The sequence below is a fragment of the Onychostruthus taczanowskii genome, unplaced genomic scaffold (assembly GCF_017590055.1).
Source record: "Onychostruthus taczanowskii isolate IOZ18803 unplaced genomic scaffold, ASM1759005v1 scaffold19, whole genome shotgun sequence".
NCBI classification, from domain to species: Eukaryota; Metazoa; Chordata; class Aves; order Passeriformes; family Passeridae; genus Onychostruthus; species Onychostruthus taczanowskii.
In genome coordinates, this window is record NW_024499128.1 from 12,219,003 (window position 1) to 12,239,290 (window position 20,288).

General features: G+C 46.7%; 1 protein-coding gene across 1 annotated transcript in view; it reads left to right on the forward strand.

The window, feature by feature from the left end:
• Positions 1 to 20,288, forward strand: part of LMF1 (lipase maturation factor 1) — a 143,154-nt gene that overhangs the window by 18,309 nt on the left and 104,557 nt on the right. The window contains exon 3 of the mRNA XM_041402021.1: positions 1,756 to 1,766. Within this exon, the coding sequence (XP_041257955.1) occupies positions 1,756 to 1,766 (11 nt within the window). The remainder of the gene's footprint in view (positions 1 to 1,755; positions 1,767 to 20,288) is intronic.

A 20,288-nucleotide genomic window follows, 5' to 3' on the forward strand; every position in this document is an offset into this window, starting at 1 on the left:
CAAAGCAGGTTTTGCTCTCAGTTTTTACTTTCCAGGAATATACTGAAGCTAGGATGAATCATCAGGACAAGGTGGTGAAAACAATTTTAACTGAAATATTAAATGATGTTTATGATTCCCAGCTGATCCAGGCTAAGTGGGACATGGATTTTCCTCCCCTGACAAGTCAGGGCTAAAAATGTTGTCTCTTCCAGCAGAAAACAGCCATGACATCATTTTTAATAGGATTTATGCAATCCAAGTGGAATACACTTTGAATCAGCAGAATTTCTGCATTTGACAACGTGCAGATCAAAAGTTCTGCTGGTGAAATTTACCCCCAGGCCTGCAAAATTAAATCCATGTTTTTCCTTATTATCTGTTGGGAATGTTTCAAATACCAAAATGTGAGAAAAAAAAAAAAGACACATTTTTAAATAAATACTTCTGTTAACTCGTTATAGCCACCTTGAAAAGGAAAACTGGTGATTAAATTCTAAACCCCAGCCTGAAATCTGTGGGAATTGGGTACCTGCCCTGCTTGTACCTATTAAAATCTAAGAAATCCCTGCAAGAATTCCTGCTGCTTTTATGGATTCAGAGTGGGCCATTTGGTTTGGTTTCCTTGGCGTTGGTCTCGCAGGCTTCTTCAGAGAAATAAATCCACAAGTGTTTGCCTGTCATCACATGACGGGGCCGGGAGCCTGGATTGATGTAATCAGCACCAGACACACGTCAGAAAACTTCATGTGGTTCAGCAAAATACAATATTTCATTAATTCCTCATTTGGGGGTGTGTTTTAAATGAGCCTCAGGGGGTTCTTAGCTTGTGCCAAGAAATGAGAATGGCTCCTGTGAGTTGGTGTTGGGCAGCACCAGGGGCGGGGTGGAGATCAGCAAAGTGAGGTTCCCTTCGTGACAAATAACTTCATAAAAAGCTGCTTTTATTATTCATTAAATTACAAATTGTCCTGCTTCTTTTTTCTCTTTATGCATCAGTAGATCTGCAGGAAGTTGTTGTTAAATATGGTGTGAAGTATTGAGGTTGATTAGTTCAAAAACCCATCAATGATGAGTATAAAATGCAACTTATTCAGGATATTTTCAGTCGTAGCAAATCCTTCTAAAAATCTTTGAAACCTGCTGTGTTTCTTAGTATTGGGGTTAGGGTTTTTTTGGGGTTAGTGTAATGTGCTGCAAATACAAATAAATAAATACAAATAAATACAAATACATATCAATAAATACAAATACATATAAATAATACAAATAAATAAATACAAATACATATAAATAAATACAAATACAGATAAATAATACAAATAAATAAATACAAATACATAGAAGTAAATACAAATTCCTGATGTGGGATTGAAGCCATACTGGGAATAAACACAATTTGAAGAACAGCATCCTGAACTTGCTCAGCTTTGGGATTAAAAGTCAGTTTTAATCAGAATTGATAATTTTACAGAAAATCACCTGAAGGGAATTGCAGTGGGAAAGCAGGAGCAGCCATTCTGTGTCACAGGGGCAATTCTTGGAGTGCTGAGCAGCCTAAAAATTGAGGAATTTTCTCCTCTTCCATTTCCACACAGCAGCATTTTCCCATTTTTGGTACATTTTATGCAATTCAGGACTTTTCTCTACTCCCTGACAGCATTTTGAAACTCCAGATGTTGGAAGTGAGAAACCAAACCAACACAAGACGTCGTTCCCTTGAATTTCTCAACCCCAATTTTAATTCTTTTGCTTTCTCTTCATTTTGTTTTGCAGGTATTCCTTTGGTAAGTGACTAAAAATGAGCCAAAAGCTGCAGTAATATTTTGTTGATGCATTTGTGGGTATGTAGCTTTTCCATTTTTCCAGCTTGTCTTGCTTTTCCTCTGGCATGTTTAAATTTTTTTCTTTTTTCTCTTTTGCTGGCATATTTAAATTTTGATTTTTTTTTTTTTAATTTAAGTGTATTTTTATTAAGTTTATTTTTTTTAATTAAGCTTTTGATTACATTTCATTGCATTTCTTTCTGCTCATGTGCCCTTAAAGAAAGGAAATTCTGTAAATTGAGGCTGAGGAGAGTTGGTGGAAGGGTTGTCTTTGAGAGGAAGGGAATGAAGGACATTCCTGGGAGGGAATCTCCTCCCAAATTCCCTTTCCACAGGTGATTTGGATATCAGGAACTTCTTTATTCCTATCATGGCCTTTTCCCTGGGATGAGCTGCAGGTGTTGCTCTCTTGGAGGCTGGATTTTTTTTTTTCCCAGTTGGATTTTTCTGCAGTTTTCCAACCCATTCTTAAATGGAAGATTACAAATCCTGCTGGAAGCATTCCTCTCTCTGGAAATATTTGGAAAACTGCTGCTTTTCTGGGAATTGCTGCCATGGAATAACACCTTAAATCAGCCTCTTTGGCTGTGTTTTCTCCCTTCAGGAATGCCATGGGATGGGTGGGTGGAGAAGGACTCTGGATCGTGGCTGGAAATGGGATTTGTGTTCCCAGCTTGTCCCAGATGGAATCTGGTCACTCAGAAAGAATGGTCCAATCCCATTTGTGTGTTCCAGGGAGGTTTGCTCCCTTTTCCTTCTGGGAATTGCAGCTGTCTCCTCATTCCCAATGGAATGTTCTGGAATTCAGGTTGCTCTTTGAACTGTCTGAGGGATTCTGGGGGTGCTGAGGTGGAGACCAGAACGTGGAGAACTCTCCATTCTGCTCCATGAAGCATTCCAGATAATTCTTCCCTGCTAAACGTGGATATTTAATCCAGGACAACACAAACCCAGAGGACTGGCCTGGAGCTGCTCATCCTCTGGGTGTGTTGCTGATGGGTGTAGAAAAATGGTTTGTTTTTGTTGGTTTTCAATTGGTGTTTCATATTTTTTTGTGTCCCAAGTGGAGATCCCCCTCCAAGGAGCCCTTTGTACGCAGTGGGGTCTCTCCCTTCCCCGTTTTTGGCGTGAGGGCTCCTTCGGAATGAGATGAAGGAGATGTAAATCTGCAGTTCCTTTTGTCAGAATACAGGAAAACCACAATATTTTTGTTATAATATAGCTGAAACAACAACATTGTCATCCATTGCTGGGACAGTACATTAAATATTGCTGAGCTCTGGAAGCCTCATTCTTTGGGAGCATCTACTTCAAAGCAAGATCCTAAAAAAAAATAAAATTTCCTGGAGAGTTCTTTGTAAGTGCTGACTGTTTCCTATCCCCCTCCAGGAAGTGTGGAGGTTTTTTTTTTTTCCTACATCTCAGGATGGATTTTGGTAGCCTCTGTTCAATCTCCAGGCTGTCCCTGTGAATTTTAAAGAACTCCAGAGCCTGGAAATAACAACAAGCTGTGGGATGGACTGGTATTGCCACAGGCTTTGCTCTTTGCTCTTAGTCCTGGTGGGGAAAAGTGATTAAAAATCATACTCACCAAAGGGAAGGAGCTGGGAACCAGGAATGCAGAGCCCCAGGCTGGGCTGTTCATCCCTGGAGGCTGAGGAGCTGCTCTGGCATGCAGATCCTGGAGTGGGCATCAGCCAGGCCTGGAATCAGCTGAGCTGGGATCACTTTAGGCTTGGTTTATTGGTGCTCTGATGTAAACCTGGCTTTGGAGCCAGCAGGGTGCCCTCAGTGAGGGGTGGAGGTGGCACCTGGGTCCTTCCTGTGGATGGACACAGATCCAGATCCCCTTTTCCTCCTTATTTTTGGAAAGGCACAGTTCTGGTGAGGCTGGATTTTTGGGATGGATGGATGGATGGATGGATGGATGGATGGATGGATGGATGGATGGATGGATGGATGTGCTGCCTGCCCTCCCTGGAGCACAGCTGCAGGACCAGGCTGCTCCTCCAGAGCTTTCCTGGCTTCCCCATCCTCAGCCTAAATCTCCTCCTGGAGTTCTGCTGTTCCAAGGCCTTTCCCTCGTGTTCTCCCTGCTGGAACCCCTGTCCTGGTGGCCTGGCCTGGCTCAGCTCTGCCTCCCTCTCCAGGTTCCCCCTGTGCTGCTGGGATTAGAAAGAGCCCCCAGGGCAAATTTCTGCTTTATCCTTCCTGAAAATTCAGGAGCTGTGTTCTCCTGGCTTGGAATGAGACCAGAACTGCCTCGCCAGGTCTGTGGTGGTGCCACCTTTGCTGATTCTGGCCCTGGGTCCTCTCCTGGAGCAGGAGGAAGCTTCAGCCTGAGATACCCCAAGGACTCCTGTTTTTTCCCAGTGAAAATCTGATTCCACGTGGGGATTTATTATCCCTACACTAGCAGAGGCTTGGAAAAGGTGCTGCTCCTTTCCAGGATTTCTTTTTCTGCTCTGCCTTCTGGTTTTAAGGAGCCTCCAGATATTCAGAAGAAAGTTTGAGAGTCCCGAGTCTGTCTTGGTCAAAAAAAGGTGGCACTGGGGAGTTAAAAGCAGGAAAACTGCAAGGATGGAATGAGTTGTGGTGGATCTGTGTAGAGAAAATCCAGGGAAAATGAGGTCACTGTCCAGAGAGATCCTGAATTATCCCAGTGGTTATAGGACGCCTGTTCCCAGCCAGGAAAGGCAGGAATGCACTGCTGCCCTCGTGGCTATCAATGGGATCATTAAACAGAAGGGATGGAGGAGCAGCTGATCCCATTTGACTCCTGATGCTCCAAAGTGTCCTGTTTGGAGCCAAAGCAAATGTTTCCTTAGGGATCATTCCAGAGAGCCTGGCTCCTGCACTCCTTGCAGGCCAGAATTAGAAGCACATTTTAAAAGCAAAAATAATTTTTTTTTCTTCCCCTCTCTCTCCCAGTAAACTTCCTTGTTAATTTTGGTGTGGAGAAAAGACAATCCCTGAACAAACTCTGGAGGTTTTTGCCATTATCTGTAAACATGGAATGAGCAAATAACTGAGTTCCTACCCAAAATGCCCCCCAATTTGATATTGCATCTATTAGCTCAGAATTTGAGCTGAAGTGTGTTTTGATTAGAAGTAGAATAAAAAGTTGAGAGCCGAGTATTTGTAATTCTCCATCACTTGTTAAATCCTCACTCTTTGCTTCAATGCAAATTGTTCCAAGGAGGATTTTCTTTTAAAAGGTCTTCAGGGATCTCGAATTTTAGATGTGCATTGACATAAAATTAAATGTTCGAGTGCACAGCTGGGGTTCTGGGTGAGATGGAGGAGATGTTTCTGCTCTGTGAGTGTTCCCAGGGAAGGGGGGAAGTTTTCCTGTGGCTGCACCAGCCTGGAGAGCAGCTCTGTGGTCGTGGAGGAAAATGAAAGGAAAATGAAACAATTGAGGTCAAACTTCACGGGTGCAGGTCCAAAGCTTGGCTTTAGGTGGGGATGGGCTGAGCTGTGCTCAGAGCTGAGCTGGAGATTGCTGCAGACCCCTCTGCAGCGGGGGAGGCAGCCCAGGAGAATTCCCTGGCAGAGAAGCTGTGGCTGCTCCATCCCTGGAAGAGTCCAAGGCCAGGCTGGAGGAGACCTGGGATAGTGGGAAACTGCCCATGGCAGGGGGTACAGCTGGACCAGCCTAAAGCTCCCTAAAGCCAGGTCCAGGGTGGGATTCTGTGTGTTCCACGTGGCAGCACAGACTCCCCAAGCTCTGCTGGTGTGGGGAGACCCTGGAGCAGGATGTGGGGTTGGGCTGCTCCATGTTATTCCCAGAGAACTCTGCTCCATTCCCAGCAGGACACCCTGGATCCCAGAGCCTCTGGCAATGGCTGGGCACAATTATGGGCTGCTCTTTATTCACCCCCCACACCAGGATGGGAGGGCTGGAGCTGCTTCCCAACCATTCCTGCCTAATATTGGGATCTGCTGTTCCTATTGCTGCTGTAAGAGTGGGAAACTTTTCTCTCTGTCTTATTAAATCTATTTTTCAAGCTGTCACTTAAGCAGGTCTAGTGACAGAGTCGGATGTTTATGTGGCCCTGGACACTTGAACTCTGGTGTTTTCAATCACAACAGCACCTTTTGCCAGCCGGTCTGAATTAAAAACTCCCCCTGACCTTTTACCCCCGGCCCTCTTAAATTCATGCTTTAAAAACAGCTTAATGAGGGGTTTACTGGCCCAATTGGAAGTTTTTATTAAAACCTATTAGTGAGCTGGAGTAGCCTGCCTGAAGGAAACGATTAGGCCGGAGCAGCTCAGCTCAGAGCTGGCCCTTAGCCACTCCAGGTTTTCCCTAAACTGCTTCCAGACCCACGTTAACCCCAGTGCTGCAGCCTGCACGGAATTCATATCCTCTGCTTTAATTTATGCCTTGTCTCATTCCCTGCCCAGCCTCGCCCCTGCTTGGGTTTAATGTTGTTAGGCCTGCATTAAAGGGCAGCAGGGCCTTGGCTTGTTTGGGACCCCGGTGGTTGTTATCTGCTGTCAGGAGAGCATGAGCTTGTGGCTGGGAACACTGAGTAAGGAGGGCCAGAAGCCACACTACCTCTCTTTGGTTCTCATTTCTTCCCAGGACATTCCCTGTTTGGCACGGAGAGCTGCTGCCCGTTCCCTTGTGTGCTAAGCCTTGTGTTGGGCTCTTCCCAGCAGAACTGGAAACAAGGTTTTGGTTCAGGGCCTGTAAAGTGGGGCTGGGAAATATTTCCAGGGGAAAAACTAAAGATGTCAGCCTCAGAGTGACGAAAACACTATTACTTCCCCCTGTGTAGGGGAAGAGTTCCCCCAAATCTTCTGCTGCCCCAGGGAGGAGGTGTGGAGCCTCGATGCTCCCGTGCTCCTGGGGAAGCTTTCCATGAGGAACATCCCAGCACGATGCAGCTGGAGATGCACTGGTGGAGCAGCCAGAGTTTGAGGTGAAATTGGGTTTTCTGGAGGACACAGGAGCTGCAGGGTGGAAATCCCAGCTGGCTTCTGCTGTCAACTTCCAGTTGGATCTCAGCTTGTTTTCTCTAAGTTTGTGTTTTTTATTAAAAATTAGGCCAGTGGTTCTTGCCTGTCTTCAAAATAAACCTTACAAGGCTGCTGAAGCTTTGGAGATGTTATCTCCATGTTCTTATCTCCATGGATTTGAGGGATACAGGCCAGAGCTCCACATTTTCAGGACAAACCTCCAGTGGAAGGTGGCCCTGCCCATGGCAGAGGTTGGAATGGGATGGGCTTTAAGGTCCCTTCCAGCCCAGACCATCCCAGGCTTCTGTAAAGCCAAACCAAAGGCTGAGATTTGGACTCTCCCTTCCAAAACCTGGTTTTAGCCTGGAAATGAGCCAGATTTCTTCCTAATAAGACAATAGTAGCAAAATTAATGGGGAATAAAAGCAGCAAATTTCCAATGTACCAACCAGGCTGCTCTTTAATTGACAAATATTTCGGTTCTGGGATGCATCTTGAGCATGATAAAGCAGAAACAATCCCAAAAAGCAATGGGTTCCTCTCCACACCCCACATTCCCCCAGGGTCACCTCCTGCCTGGATTTCTCCTGGCACATGGCTGCACCGACCTTGGTGCATTTAAAAAAGAATGTTTAAGGAAAAATCTGCCATTAAAGTTATTACTGTAAAGTACTGCCTTTGATTGCGGCAATTATGCAAATGAGCTGAAGGGATAAAATCCTCCTTAACGAGGCCTGATGGAAATGGTGGTGCTGGAAGGAGTGCAGAACTTCTCCAAAGAGCTTTCCATGCCTGGAATTTTCTTGCAGCCCTTTGCCATGTTCCTGGATCTCGACCTGTGTCACTGCTGACCGGCCTGCGGATGTGATTTTATTTTCCCTTAATCCAGGAATGTAAGTGGGTGGAATGGGAACGCTGGCCTTGCAGAAAGTGGGAAAGCCTTTCCCTGAGCAGATTGTTTCTGCACAGCTCTTGTGACCGGCTTTTGGCCCGGCCTGGAGAAAAAGGAAACAAACAAAAATGCCTTTTGCAGGCACGGGTTTCGTTCTTGGGAGAAATTCGGGAAGAATTCGGGTGGTCAGGCTTTGGAAGGGGCTGCCCAGCAAGGTTTGGAGTTCCCATCCTTGGAGGTGTCCAAGAAATTCCTGGAGGTGGCACTCAGAGCTCTGGGCTGGGGACAAGGTGGGCATCAGGCACAGCTGGGATTCCATGCTCCTGGAGGGCTTTTCCCAACCTTAGTTTTTATGGGATTTTGTGATCTTTCTCTAAAAATGGACCTGGTGATCCTGGAGGTCTTTCCCAACTTTTGTGATCCTGGCATTCCATGATTTCCACCAGGAAAGGTGAATTGGCCTGGGTGGCTGTCAGGGGTGGAGCTCTCCTGGGTTAAGGCTCAGACTGAAGCTTTGCCAAGTTCATTGGAATTGTCTCCAACGTTTGTTTCAAAGCAGAGAGTTGGATCCTTGTCTCCCACAATTTGGGAAAACATGTCCTGAGTTAGATTGGAAGTGTCTGGTGTTGAATGTGGCTGGGAATTCTCTCCTGTTCCTGTCTGGTGCTTCAGCTCAGGGTTTGGCTGTTGGAGCAGAGCTGAGGGGTGGCTTTGGACTGGGTCAAAAAAGAGGGAGAGGGACTTTTTGTGGGGGCAGATCATGACAGGAAGGGGGGCAGTGGTTTTAAACAGCAGAGAGCAGGGATAGATGGAATATTGGGAAAGAATTCCTCCCTGTGAGGGTTGGGAGGGGCTGGAATGGCTTTCCCAGAGAAGCTGTGGCTGCCCCTGGATCCCTGGAAGTGTCCAAGGCCAGGCTGGAGCACTGTGGGATGGTAGAGAGTTTCGGGATTGGAACTGGATGAGCTTTAAGGTCCCTTCCAACCCAAACCATGCATGATTCTACACTAGGAAAAAGGCAATTAGCTTAATTAGCTGTAATTGCTCTTCCTGTGTAGGACTGAACCTGTTCTCAGGTTCACCTGCAGAGTTTGATCCTGGCTCTGAACTCTCCTGGGCTCCCTATCAAGCCAGCACTTGTTCTTATCTTGCAGGAGCCTATCTCTTATCTCTCCCAAGCTTTCCCTGGATTTGTGTTAAGCCTCCCATTAAACCCCAGGCATTCTGCGTGCTCCCAGTTTTCCTTCTGTGCAGGAGCAGGAGCAAGCCTGGGGTTCAGGGAAGTGCCAGCTCAGTTCTTAAAAATATATCAAAATCTTACAGCAGCCCTTTCCCAACTGGGAAAAGGTGGGTGCAAACTCCAGCTCACGTTTTGAGGAGGATTTGATGTCCAAACATCCCATCTTGGGCTGGTTGCTCCCTGTTTGTGATAAAAAAGGGATTTTTTTTAACAAGAAAAGCTTGTTCCAAATTCATTATAAACCAGGGAAGTGCTGCCCAGCACCAAACTGCTGCCACCACTTTGGGCTGGAGTTCAGATGGTGTGACAAAGCCTGGGGACGGGGTGACCTGCACACAGCTCCCACGTCTTTGGGGTTTAAGGAGATCCCATGGAATTCCCCAGCTGGAATGAGGCTGGGAAGGGGTGATTAATTCCCCCACTCCTTCAGGGAGTGGGAATTTTAAGGACCCCAAGGATACAATCCTCCCTTGGTGCATCCTGCTGAAAGCTGAGCCCCACCTGCCCGGGCTGGGATGGGATTTGGGATGGGAGGTGTGGCATGGCCACTGTCACCTGCAGGCTTCTCCCCTCTCCTGTGGCACAGAGGGATTTGGAAAAGAAAATCAGGGATGTGGGGCTGCTCTGAGCCTGCTCCAGCTGTGCTCACAAATATCCTGGGGGTTGTTGCTTCTCCCTCTCTTGGTTGTTCCCATTTCGTTACAAAGGATGAGTTTTCCCTCTGGAAAACCAGAGTAAAGTCCCCCAGCAGGGCTGCCCTGCAACACCCCCACAAAGTGCTCCTGTAAATCTTGTATTGTGGGATTATTTTCAGCCTTTTGCTCTATTAAAAAAAAAAAATAACAAACCCAGACAAGCGTTTAAAGGAGGATTTTTGGCAGGTGTGACAGCAGCTGCAGAGGACACTGGCTTTATTTTATGGAATCATGGAACGGTTTGGGTTGGAAGGAACCTCAAAGCTCCTCTTGTTCCACAGGGATTTGGAAAAGAAAATCAGGGATGTGGGGCTGCTCTGAGCCTGCTCCAGCTGTGCTCACAAATATCCTGGGGGTTGTTGCTTCTCCCTCTCTTGGTTGTTCCCATTTCGTTACAAAGGATGAGTTTTCCCTCTGGAAAACCAGAGTAAAGTCCCCCAGCAGGGCTGCCCTGCAACACCCCCACAAAGTGCTCCTGTAAATCTTGTATTGTGGGATTATTTTCAGCCTTTTGCTCTATTAAAAAAAAAAAATAACAAACCCAGACAAGCGTTTAAAGGAGGATTTTTGGCAGGTGTGACAGCAGCTGCAGAGGACACTGGCTTTATTTTATGGAATCATGGAACGGTTTGGGTTGGAAGGAATCTCAAAGCTCCTCTTGTTCCATGGACAGGAACACCTTCCACTATCCCAGGTTGCTCCAAGCCCTGTCCAGCCTGGCGTCCACCTGATTTATGGAATTCTGCTGGATTTTAAACCTTTGTGCTTGAAGGATCTTGAAGTGCCAAGCAATTTTGGCACTTTGTGTGCCTGCAGTGTTTGCCAGCTGTCCCTAACTCTGGGGAAAATCCACCTGCTTGGCTTCACCTGGAAACAACCAGCTCTAGGGAATGTTTGGTGAGCCCAGAACCCACCCAAAAGCAGAATCCACCTCAGAAGTGGGAGATAGGAGGGTTTGCTCCTGATTTTTAGTGAGAAAGACTAGCTGGGGAGGCTCCAGTGCAAACAGTGGATCCGTGCTGGCTCCCACAGGCTGACACCTCTCAGCATGGAGCTGTCTGATTTCCCTGTGCTGTCTCCAGGCTTTTGATGGAGGCAGGATGAGTTGGGCAGAGCTGCCTTCAGGGCTTGCTTCCATCCAAAGTTCAGGTCTGGCACTGGGGAAGAAGTTTTGATTTTTATTTTTGTGTTTTCCTGAAGTTAAATAAACTTTGATGTGCAGAGTAACCCCTGGATAATCACAATAAACCAAAGGGCATCCAAGGAGCTGCTGGAGTTTTTCTTTTCCATTATCCACAGTCACTTCCAACTTCTGATTTATCTGTGGCTCCTTCCCATTCCGTGCCCTTCTTCTGCCCTGATCTACATCCCATAAAAGTTTTCTGGCAGTGATTGATGAGGGTGATTCCAGCTCTTCCCGTGGAGTTTTGGAGCTCCATTTCTCCTGGGGATGATGGGTCCTGGTGGATGTTCTTCTGTGGAAGAATTATTAATTAAAGGGTTGAGATCTTGGCATTGGACACCTCAGGGCAGCTGGGACTTGTGTGGGGAGCTCAGAGGGAGGTTGGACCCTTTTTAAGGAATCCAACTCTTGGGATATTCTCCATCCTTTTAATTGATCTGGGGTGTGGAAGTCCCATGGATTTTGGTTGCTTTCCATCAGGAATATTTGATGAACACAGAAGAAGTTTGGGTCAGGTTAAATGATTGATTTTTTTATCTTTTATTAATCAGTGAGGGGATTGGAAAAGCTCTTGGTCTGGAGCACATTCTCCATCTCCCTGCAGGATCCCAGCTGGAAGCAGCCATAGCATTGCAATAAAAACGGGAAAAAAAAAAATCAATTCTGCCCTTTCTGATACTTTCTTTTGGCCATGGATTAAAAATCCATTCATTTGAGCAATAAAATTAAGGCTTTTTTCCAGGACATTTGTCCTGTGTTCTTATCTATTCTTATCCTTTTTTCTGCAGGAAGGAGGAGAAGGAATGGTGTGGGATTATTTTTTCCCCTTCTTTTAAGTTGTCTTCTTAAGATATTTATTTGACAGCTCGATGCTACCAAAGGTTAAATATTGTTTAATTGTATTTATGCTGGCAGAGCCCCTTTTGGAATTCTCTGGGATTCTTCACAAGTCTCTATTTTGAGCTTTATTGCATTTTCTGTGTTTTCTTCATGCATCAAAACTGGAAGTGAGAGCCAGAGGTCAGGTTTGATCTTCCTCTAAACCCAGACTCCTTGATCTGCCCGGAGCAGGGAACAAACTCCATGAATGGAGCTGTCTGTGGATTTCTTCTTGAAGTCCTTTTGTCCAAAAAATTTCCTTGCTATGATTTGTGGGAATGCGCTGGGGTTGAGCAGATTTCTGGATCAATGGAAGGAAAAGTCGGGATTTCTGGAATTGCTGCAGGTGGAAGAAAACGTGTTGTAATTGAGAGATAAATACAAATTTAGACTTCAGTGGTAACATAAATTGTGTGGTTTAGTGAGGTTGTGCATGTGAAGAACTCTTGGCAGCCAGATTTTCTGTATTCATACAGATTTTCTGTATTCCCCCCTCTCCTCCCTTTAAATGGGAGCAGGAGCTCATTAAAGACTGAGCATCATTAAAAACCAGTTTGGAAGGGACTTTGTGGGGTTTCACTGAATCATGTGAACTCCTGATTTGGGGTTAAATCAGTCCAAGATCAAATGGGCAAAACCTGAAGGGAAAGAGCACAAAGTGCTTGAGCCATGTCTCAAAACCACCAGGGAGCTCAGGAATGGAGCTGCCACTTCTCCTGCTGTCCCCAAGGTTTGTTTGCTGACAGGAATTTCCTGGGAGCTGAAATATTTTGTGTTTTTCTGTCATTCGTGGCATCTTTGCACACAAGGCTGCTTCCTGCTGAGCCCTGTGTGGGCTGCCTCGATTTCCTGAGATATTCCCCCAGCCCTGGGGTGTCCCAGACTCATGTTCCCATTCCTGATTTCAGGACAATGCTACCTAGCCAAATATTTCTGGCCACCCCCTCACTGCATCCCTGCAACTCCTCAAGAAATGGGATTCATTTATTTACTTTAAGCCCAGGGAAATGATTTTCTCATGGGCTTTTTTTCCATCCCAGGCCGGGTGAAACCGCAGTGTTAAGCCATCCTCCTCCCAGCCATCCCTGGGAAGCTGGAAGGAGCCAAGGTACATATTTGCTGTTACTCCAAGCAGATAAGTGTCAGGATTTCAAAGCAAACTGCAGCTGAAATCTGTGCTGCACCTCAGCTCCCGTGGCTGGACTCAGAGGAACTCCAAGTTTTACGGCAACTCTCTGGTGTTTTCCTGTTCTTTTTGAAGGGGTGGGCCTGGATGCATCCCAAAATTACCTGCAGGAGAGAAGGCTCCTGGGTGACCTAATTGGGGATTTTGGCACCTGAAGGAGCCACAAGAAACGTGGATCTTTGCTTTGCTTTCTTCTCTTTATTTCTACATTTTTAGATACTTCACAAATAATTTCTCTTTAATATCTGTGCTTATGTGGTGGCTTAGAGTGGGAGGAGGTGTGAAAGGATCCTCAGGAGGAAAGAGCCATGGAAAAGGTGAAGGATGAGGGGCAGAAACCTCCAGGGAAACGGTTCTTGTCCCTTGGTTTGTGTTCCTGAGGGAATGCTGTTGTTTTGGAAAGGACAGTCCGTGTGATGTGCCTGCCAGAGTGACAGCACAGCCCTTTGTCACAGATTGTCACCAGGGCAGACACTGCCAGGAGCTTTTTATTCATTAAATACAGGTTGGGAACCAGCAGGGGGAAATCCCAGGTGTAAATGTGGGGCAGTGTCAGTGCACTTGGATTTGCCCAGCTGTGCTGGATATCTCAGCCAGGGGAGGCACAGCCTGCAGAGACAGAAATTCCCAGAGGGATGGGCAGGGGAATGCCAGGGAGGTGTCTGGGGGGATAATGCAGAGCTCTGGCTCTTCCCATCTGTCCTTTGCTAAGCTTTAAAATCCCACTTTTTGTCCCCTTTTATCACAACATGTAATGTAAATATTTTCCATTCTCATTTACATGGCTTCTTAATATTCCTAATAACATCCCTAATAACATTGTTCTGGCTCATTCAGCTTTTCAAACAGGCAGTGGCCAGGGAGAGTCCATTCTCATTTACATGGCTTCTTAATATTCCTAATAACATCCCTAATAATTCTCCTGGCTCATTCAGCTTTTCAGACAGGCAGTGGCCAGGGAGAGGAGAACACTTCAAAGTCAATGTTTGGTGTTTTAGAATCAACCCTTTAAATGTGAGCTGCAGCAAATCCAGCTCTGGGATTGGTGTCTCCATGGAACTGATGCCTTGGGAAGGCTGACCTAGAACAGAGGCTGGGCAGAGTTAAAGGATAAAGCAGGGATTTATTAAAAGGCTTCCATGGATCCACCTTGGGCAGTGCAAGAGCCCAGCCAGGGCTGCACCCAAGATGAACCAACATGGTCACAAAATGGATGAAGTCTCACATTTTTCGAATTTTTGGTCCATTCTCATATTGGAGTTAATTGTCCAATTACAGCTTTAGGTTATCAAGTCCCATCCTGCTTGTTTTTCTCTCTTCAGCCCACGTTGTTTGTGCTCTTGGGCCTGAGATTTGGATCATTTGTCCTTGGTCCCCAGCTGGAGCAGGAATTGTTTTGTCTCCCTGCTCTGTGCACAGAGCTCACCATGCCCTGATGTGAAGCTCAGACCCACACACTAAAGCAGCACAGAACCTGAAAAATACAAAAGCCAAACCTGAGGCACCAGGCTGGCCCTGATGTGACCTGGCTGTGCCCGAGGCTCTGGGGCCATCCCTGGGCTCAGCACAGGGAGCTTTGTCCCCAAGGCTCCAGGATTCCCAGGTGTTTTGGCTGTCAGACCCTTGGGATGGGAGCTGGAGCCTGTGGAGAGGTTCAATCCCAAAGTGTCATTTGGGGTTTAAAGTCACCCCCCAAACCAGGAGCAGGGCAGACCCTGGAGCAAGAATAAATCCCCATCCCTGGGGGTTGGAGCCATGCTGCAGCTCCTTCTCTGTCCTGGAAAACCCTTCCTCATGTTTAGCTGGGCTGTGGCAGCCCGAGGATGTAGCTCCAGTGGTGATTTCATCTCTTTTTAAGTTTATTTTAAGAGAAAGTCACTGGATGCTGATATTTCCCCCTCCAGGAACAGGGAGAGCTCAGAGATCTGCAGGGAAAATGCTCCAGAGATGGTTGAGCGGGGGAATTTGGCCAGGACTTTCTGGCACACAGCTTGGACAGTTCAAATAATTTATTAGAATATTTTCCCATCTGTTTGTTATTATTAAATATGAAGGAGTGGTGTTGCACAATCTTACCTTTTGGATTTATGGCCAGGAGAAATCAGTGAAGGTTTTTATTGAGTACCTTTTAACTCTGACTCAGTTACAAACAGCATTTTGAACTTCTCCTTGGTGAGGTTTTAAAGCAAAATGAAATTAATGCAGCTCCCAACACGTGCTGCTCTTTAAGGGTCAGCACTTTCTCTTTGGAAAATGATCCTGTACAGGAATATATTGAAGGGCTTGATTTCATTTTTGAGTCCTGGGGTGCCATGGATGCTAAAACTCCCCTCTCTGCAGATGCAGCAGGAGAGGATCTGGGCTCTCCTTTGGAATTGCAGTTTCCCTCCTTTGGGAAGCTTTGCTGTGCTCTCTTCTCTTTATTTCCACATTTTTAGGTACTTCAAAAAATAATTTATCCTTAATATCTGTGCTTGTCTGGTCACTTGGAGTTGCACACTCTCACTTTATAAAGGGTTGGTCTCTTAAATCCTTTTCTAGCCCAACTGAGAATTTGCAATTAGATTATTTTTAAGGTCCCTTCCAGCCCAAATCATTGTGATTGTATAAAAGAAAAACAGGGTTGTTTGGGTTTTTTTTGTGTATAAAATGCAATAACATTTAAAAACAGGCTGGTTAATAATTATTTTAACAAATAACAGATTTATTCAATTTGAATTTGGCTCCCTTTTCTCATTTCAGATGATTTTTAACCAGAACATTTCTCCTTCCTTTTGCAGCCAGGGTGTCACTGGGTGCCACACGTGGCCTCAGGTGGTTGATAAATCACCAGGATAAGCAGTGCTGGTGTTCCAGCTGCCTTCCCACATGGTTCCACTTAGGGAATCCCAGCCCCCAGCTTCCCTGACAAGTTCCCCATCAATGACTGAACGTTTGCATCAAAGCCTGGCCAGTGATTTCTGTCCAGAAATTGAATTCATTCTTGGAGCGAGAGGTGCTGCCATCCACTTGAAATTGCAGGATTAAAGCAGTGGCAGGATATTTTCCCAGCTTTTAGAGTATGGATGATAAAATCCCTGAGCTATACATGTTTTTTTACAGTTTTACAATTCCAGGTTAGTTTCATGTTGCTGAACACTTAAAAAACTGCTTTTTTTTTTTTGCTGGATCCTTCTGTTCTGGGGCATGTACACGATGATCTCGACGGTCCCTCCCACCCCAAAGCATTGTAGGACTTTTCAGCCTGATTTAATAAGTGCAGAGTGAGGACTGAAATCATTCATCTGGTTCATTTTAGGCACTGAAGTCATTTGGATTCCTTACAGGGGGAACAAGTTTTGTGGTGCTGGGACATCTGTGAGGAGCTGTTTAATATCACTTGTCACTAGCCTGGCTGATTGTTGTTTTCATGTGGTCAATTCCAGCGGTTTCCAGCGAAATGTAAAAAGCTGCTGCTTCAAATGAGAAGCAAAAATCCTTAATTATATGGCGGGGAATGTGCTCACAAGTGGCCGTGATGTCACTCACGTGGCAAAGCCACCACCCAGGCTGCCAGCAGCACAGGAAAATCTTAACTTGTGTTATCATGGAGCTGCTGGATCCTTCCAGCTGGCAGCAGCACCCAGGGAATGGGAATTTTGGGGGGAAAACTGCTGCTTTTCTGCTCCCCTGCTCCCTTTACCAGCAAGGCTCCGTGGTGTTTGCAGCAGGGCTGGAGCAGGGGATCTCTGGAGCTGCCCTAGGTGGATTTTTGGTGGATTGTCCAACCTTGTGACTTTCTCCAGGAGCCATGAGGGTGGGGAGGCCCTGGCACAGATTCCCAGAGGAGCTGGGGCTGCCCTGGATCCCTGGAGGTGCCCAAGGCCAGGCTGGACAGGGTGTGGAGGAGAGGAAGGTTTCCCTGCCCATGGAAAGGGGGTGGAATGAGCTGATCTTGAAAATCCCTTCCCACCCAAATTCTCTGACTAGGAATTCTCACTGCACTCTATGTTACTTTATGAAATGATGCTAAACTGGNTTTTTTTTGGGTTTTTTTCATTGCGTTATTTTTGTTTTGGATCACCAGAGAGATTTTCAGCCTTGGCCCCTAATTCAGGTGTCTGACCATCAGCTTTTCTGCCTCTGTGTGTCTGCTCCTCTTTGCACTCTGCAGGGAGAGAACAATTTCCTAACCCAGCTGACTTTTTGCCATTTGTCCCATAATCACCAAAAAGCTGCTGCTGCCTCCTCCATCTCCTCAGATCTCTTTCAAACCAGCTTTTTGAAAGCAGCTTTTTGATTTCCTGAGATCCACATTTGGTCTCCTCCCTCTTGCTCCCCCTTCCTTTGTTCCTGGAGGTTCCTGGAGGTTCAGGCTGTGGGTGTTGGGGTCACTTTGGTCACTTCTGAGCTCATGGTGTTGCAAAAGGCCTGGATGAAAGCAGCCCTGAAATGCAGCAGATTTCCAGCCCTGAAGCTTCCTTGGAGCTGGTGGGGTTCCATGAGGGATGGGACTGAATGGAGACTCTTGTTTGCTTTTATTGGGATGGAGGGATGTCCAAAAGGACCTGGAAATACCCATTTTCTTATTTAACTGTAATCCTGAAAAACAGCCTTGAGTGTGGACAGAGCAAATCCCCTTTTAGAATCAGAAAAATCATATTTATAGGTACTGGAGTGGTTTTGTCGTGGTCTCTTGTTTAAATAGGATCTTTTTTTGTTGTTTGGGTGGTTTGGATTTGTTTTTTATTTAAGGGTTTGGGTGTAAAAGATGATGCAGGAATTCTGCAATCATTCCCATTGGAAAAAAACCTCCAAGACTGTTTCAAGTCCTCACCTTGTCCCCAGCCCAGAGCACTGAGTGCCACCTCCAGGAATTCCTTGGACACCTCCCGGGGTGGGCACTCCAAACCTCCCTGGGCAGTTCCAATGCCTGAAACCCTTTCCATGAAAAAAATTCCCACTGCCCTGCTAAATTCCATCAGAAACTACTCAAGGTCTTCTCTTAGAATTTAGGAAAAAAAAAAATCTTCATGGAAAGAGTTGGCAAGCCCAGGGCAGTGGTGGAATTGCCATCTCTGGAATTGCTCAAAAACCACGTGAGGCACCTGGGGACACGGTGAGCATGGTGGCTCTGGATTGATCATTGCACTTGATGATTTAAAAGATCTTTTCCAACCTTAAAAATTCCACAATTCTCACACAGACCTTTCAGATCCCACCCTTAGTGTCCCTGTGTCTGTTGGGTGTTGGACAGGGATATCTGCCTTGACATTAATCAATTACCCAACAATCATTACCCTGAGCTATACCTGCTCCATTCAGGGAGAAAAATCAAGGAGGCAGAGATGATATTCCATGAGAGATTCACTTCAAATCCACGGGGGAACGCATCCCCTGGCCTGGATTTTTCTCCTGCAAACACTCTGGGTGAAAATTGTGCTCGCATGAGGATAAAACTGAATCTGTGCAGGGCAGTGGGGGCCTCATGTGACACAGCAGGAGAAATTTGTTTCATTTGCTTTTTATTTCAAGGCTGGCTCACTGTCTGCTGGCAAAAGCCCTTGCCAGGTGCCTTCGTGGTGTTGGGTTTAATTTGTTGCTGCCTGAAGTGTGCAAGTGGGGAATGGCAGTTTGGGATGGGGAGGAGAGCAAATGGGGTTGGGGTGATGCCTTGAGAGGCTGCCTGGAACAGAGGCTGGACAGGAAAGAATTAAAATTAAAGGAATAAAAAGGTTAAAGGAATAAAGTAGGGATTTATTAAAAGGCCTCAAAGGATACACCGTGGGCAGTACAAGAGCCTGGCTGTGGCTACCCCCCAAGATGGGCAATGGGTCAGGAGTTTTCACACTTTTATCAGTTTTGGTCTCATTTCCACCTTGGGGTTCATTGTCCAATTCCAGCTCAGGTGATGCAGTCCCATCCTCCCAGACTGCTCTCCTCAATTCCCTGTTGTTTGCACTTTCTGGGGCTGAAGCTGCAGCGGTGTCCTTGGTTCTGGGGCTGGCAAAGGATTGTTCTGTGTGACTGAGCTGTGAGGAGAACTGCTGACGCTTTATGCGAAGTTCAGAGTTATGTACCAGGGCAGTCCAGAATCTGAAAAAACGAAAGCTCAAACTGAAGGCATCGGGGGAACAGCTGCTCAGGGGTTCTGAAGCTGCCAGAAAAGAAGATTTAACACCCAGCAGACACCTGTTTGGAGCAGCTCAGCTCCTCGGGCACATGGCACGGGGCCTTGCTGGGAGGAACAGATGGGATGAGTGTGGCAGGTTGTGCAAAAAGCTGGGAATGGCTCTGGGATGAGCTGCTATGTCCTTGTGTGGTGCTGAAGAGATGCCTTAGGATTTTAGCTTTTCTATTTTTCATGTATTTGTAGTAAATTTGTAGCTGTGATCACCTGCTCCTGGTGGTGTCCCTTGTCCTGGGCCTCTCCTGCCTGGCTGTTCCCATTTCTCAGCCAGGCCCTTCCAGCCCTTCCCATTTCCCGGTGGGACATGTGGGCTGTGTGTTCACGAGCTCTGCTTTTCTTCAGGTTGGACATGAGCAGGAATTTCCCCATGGAAAGGCTGGTCAGGCTTTGGAAGGGGCTGCCCAGGAAGGTTTGGAGTTCCCATCCCTGGAGGTGTCCCAGGAATTCCTGGAGGTGGCACTCAGAGCTCTGGGCTGGGGACAAGGTGGGCATCAGGCACAGCTGGGATTCCATGCTCCTGGAGGGCTTTTCCCAATCTTAGTTTTTATGGGATATTTTTTCTCTAAAAATGGACCTGGTGATCCTGGAGGTCTTTCCTAACTTTTGTGATCCTGGCATTCCATGATTTCCACCAGGAAAGGTGAATTGGCCTGGGTGGCTGTCAGGGGCGGAGCTCTCCTGGGTTAAGGCTCAGATTGAAGCTTTGCCAAGTTCATTGGAATTGTCTCCAACGTTTGTTTCAAAGCAGAGAGTTGGATCCTTGTCTCCCACAATTTGGGAAAACATGTCCTGAGTTAGATGGGAAGTGTCTGGTGTTGGTCTTGATGACCTTGGAGGCTTTTCCAGCTTAAATTATGCTGGGATTCTGCCCTTTTCTTTGGCCAGCCTCTAAACTGGGGGGAATCCTGGGAATGCTCTGCCCTGCTGGGCTCTGAGCCATTCCTGGACTCCTTCCCCTCACTCCCTGGGATTTGAGGCACAGCTCACTGGCTGTGTGAGGCTTTTCTGGGATGGTCGAGATGTTGAGAATCCTGGAATGGTTTTGGTTGGGAGGGACCTTAAAGCTCATCCAGTCCCAACCCCAACACCTTCCACTGTCCCAGGGTGCTCCAAGCCCCATCCAGCCTGGCCTTGGGCACTCCCAGGGATCCAGGGACAGCCACAGCCACAAATTCTCTGGGCAGGAGGATTTCAGGGAATGCTGTTTCCCATCTGCTGGGACATCTCACCCTCCCTGGCCAGTGTGGGCACCTTCTCCTCACCTTCAGGC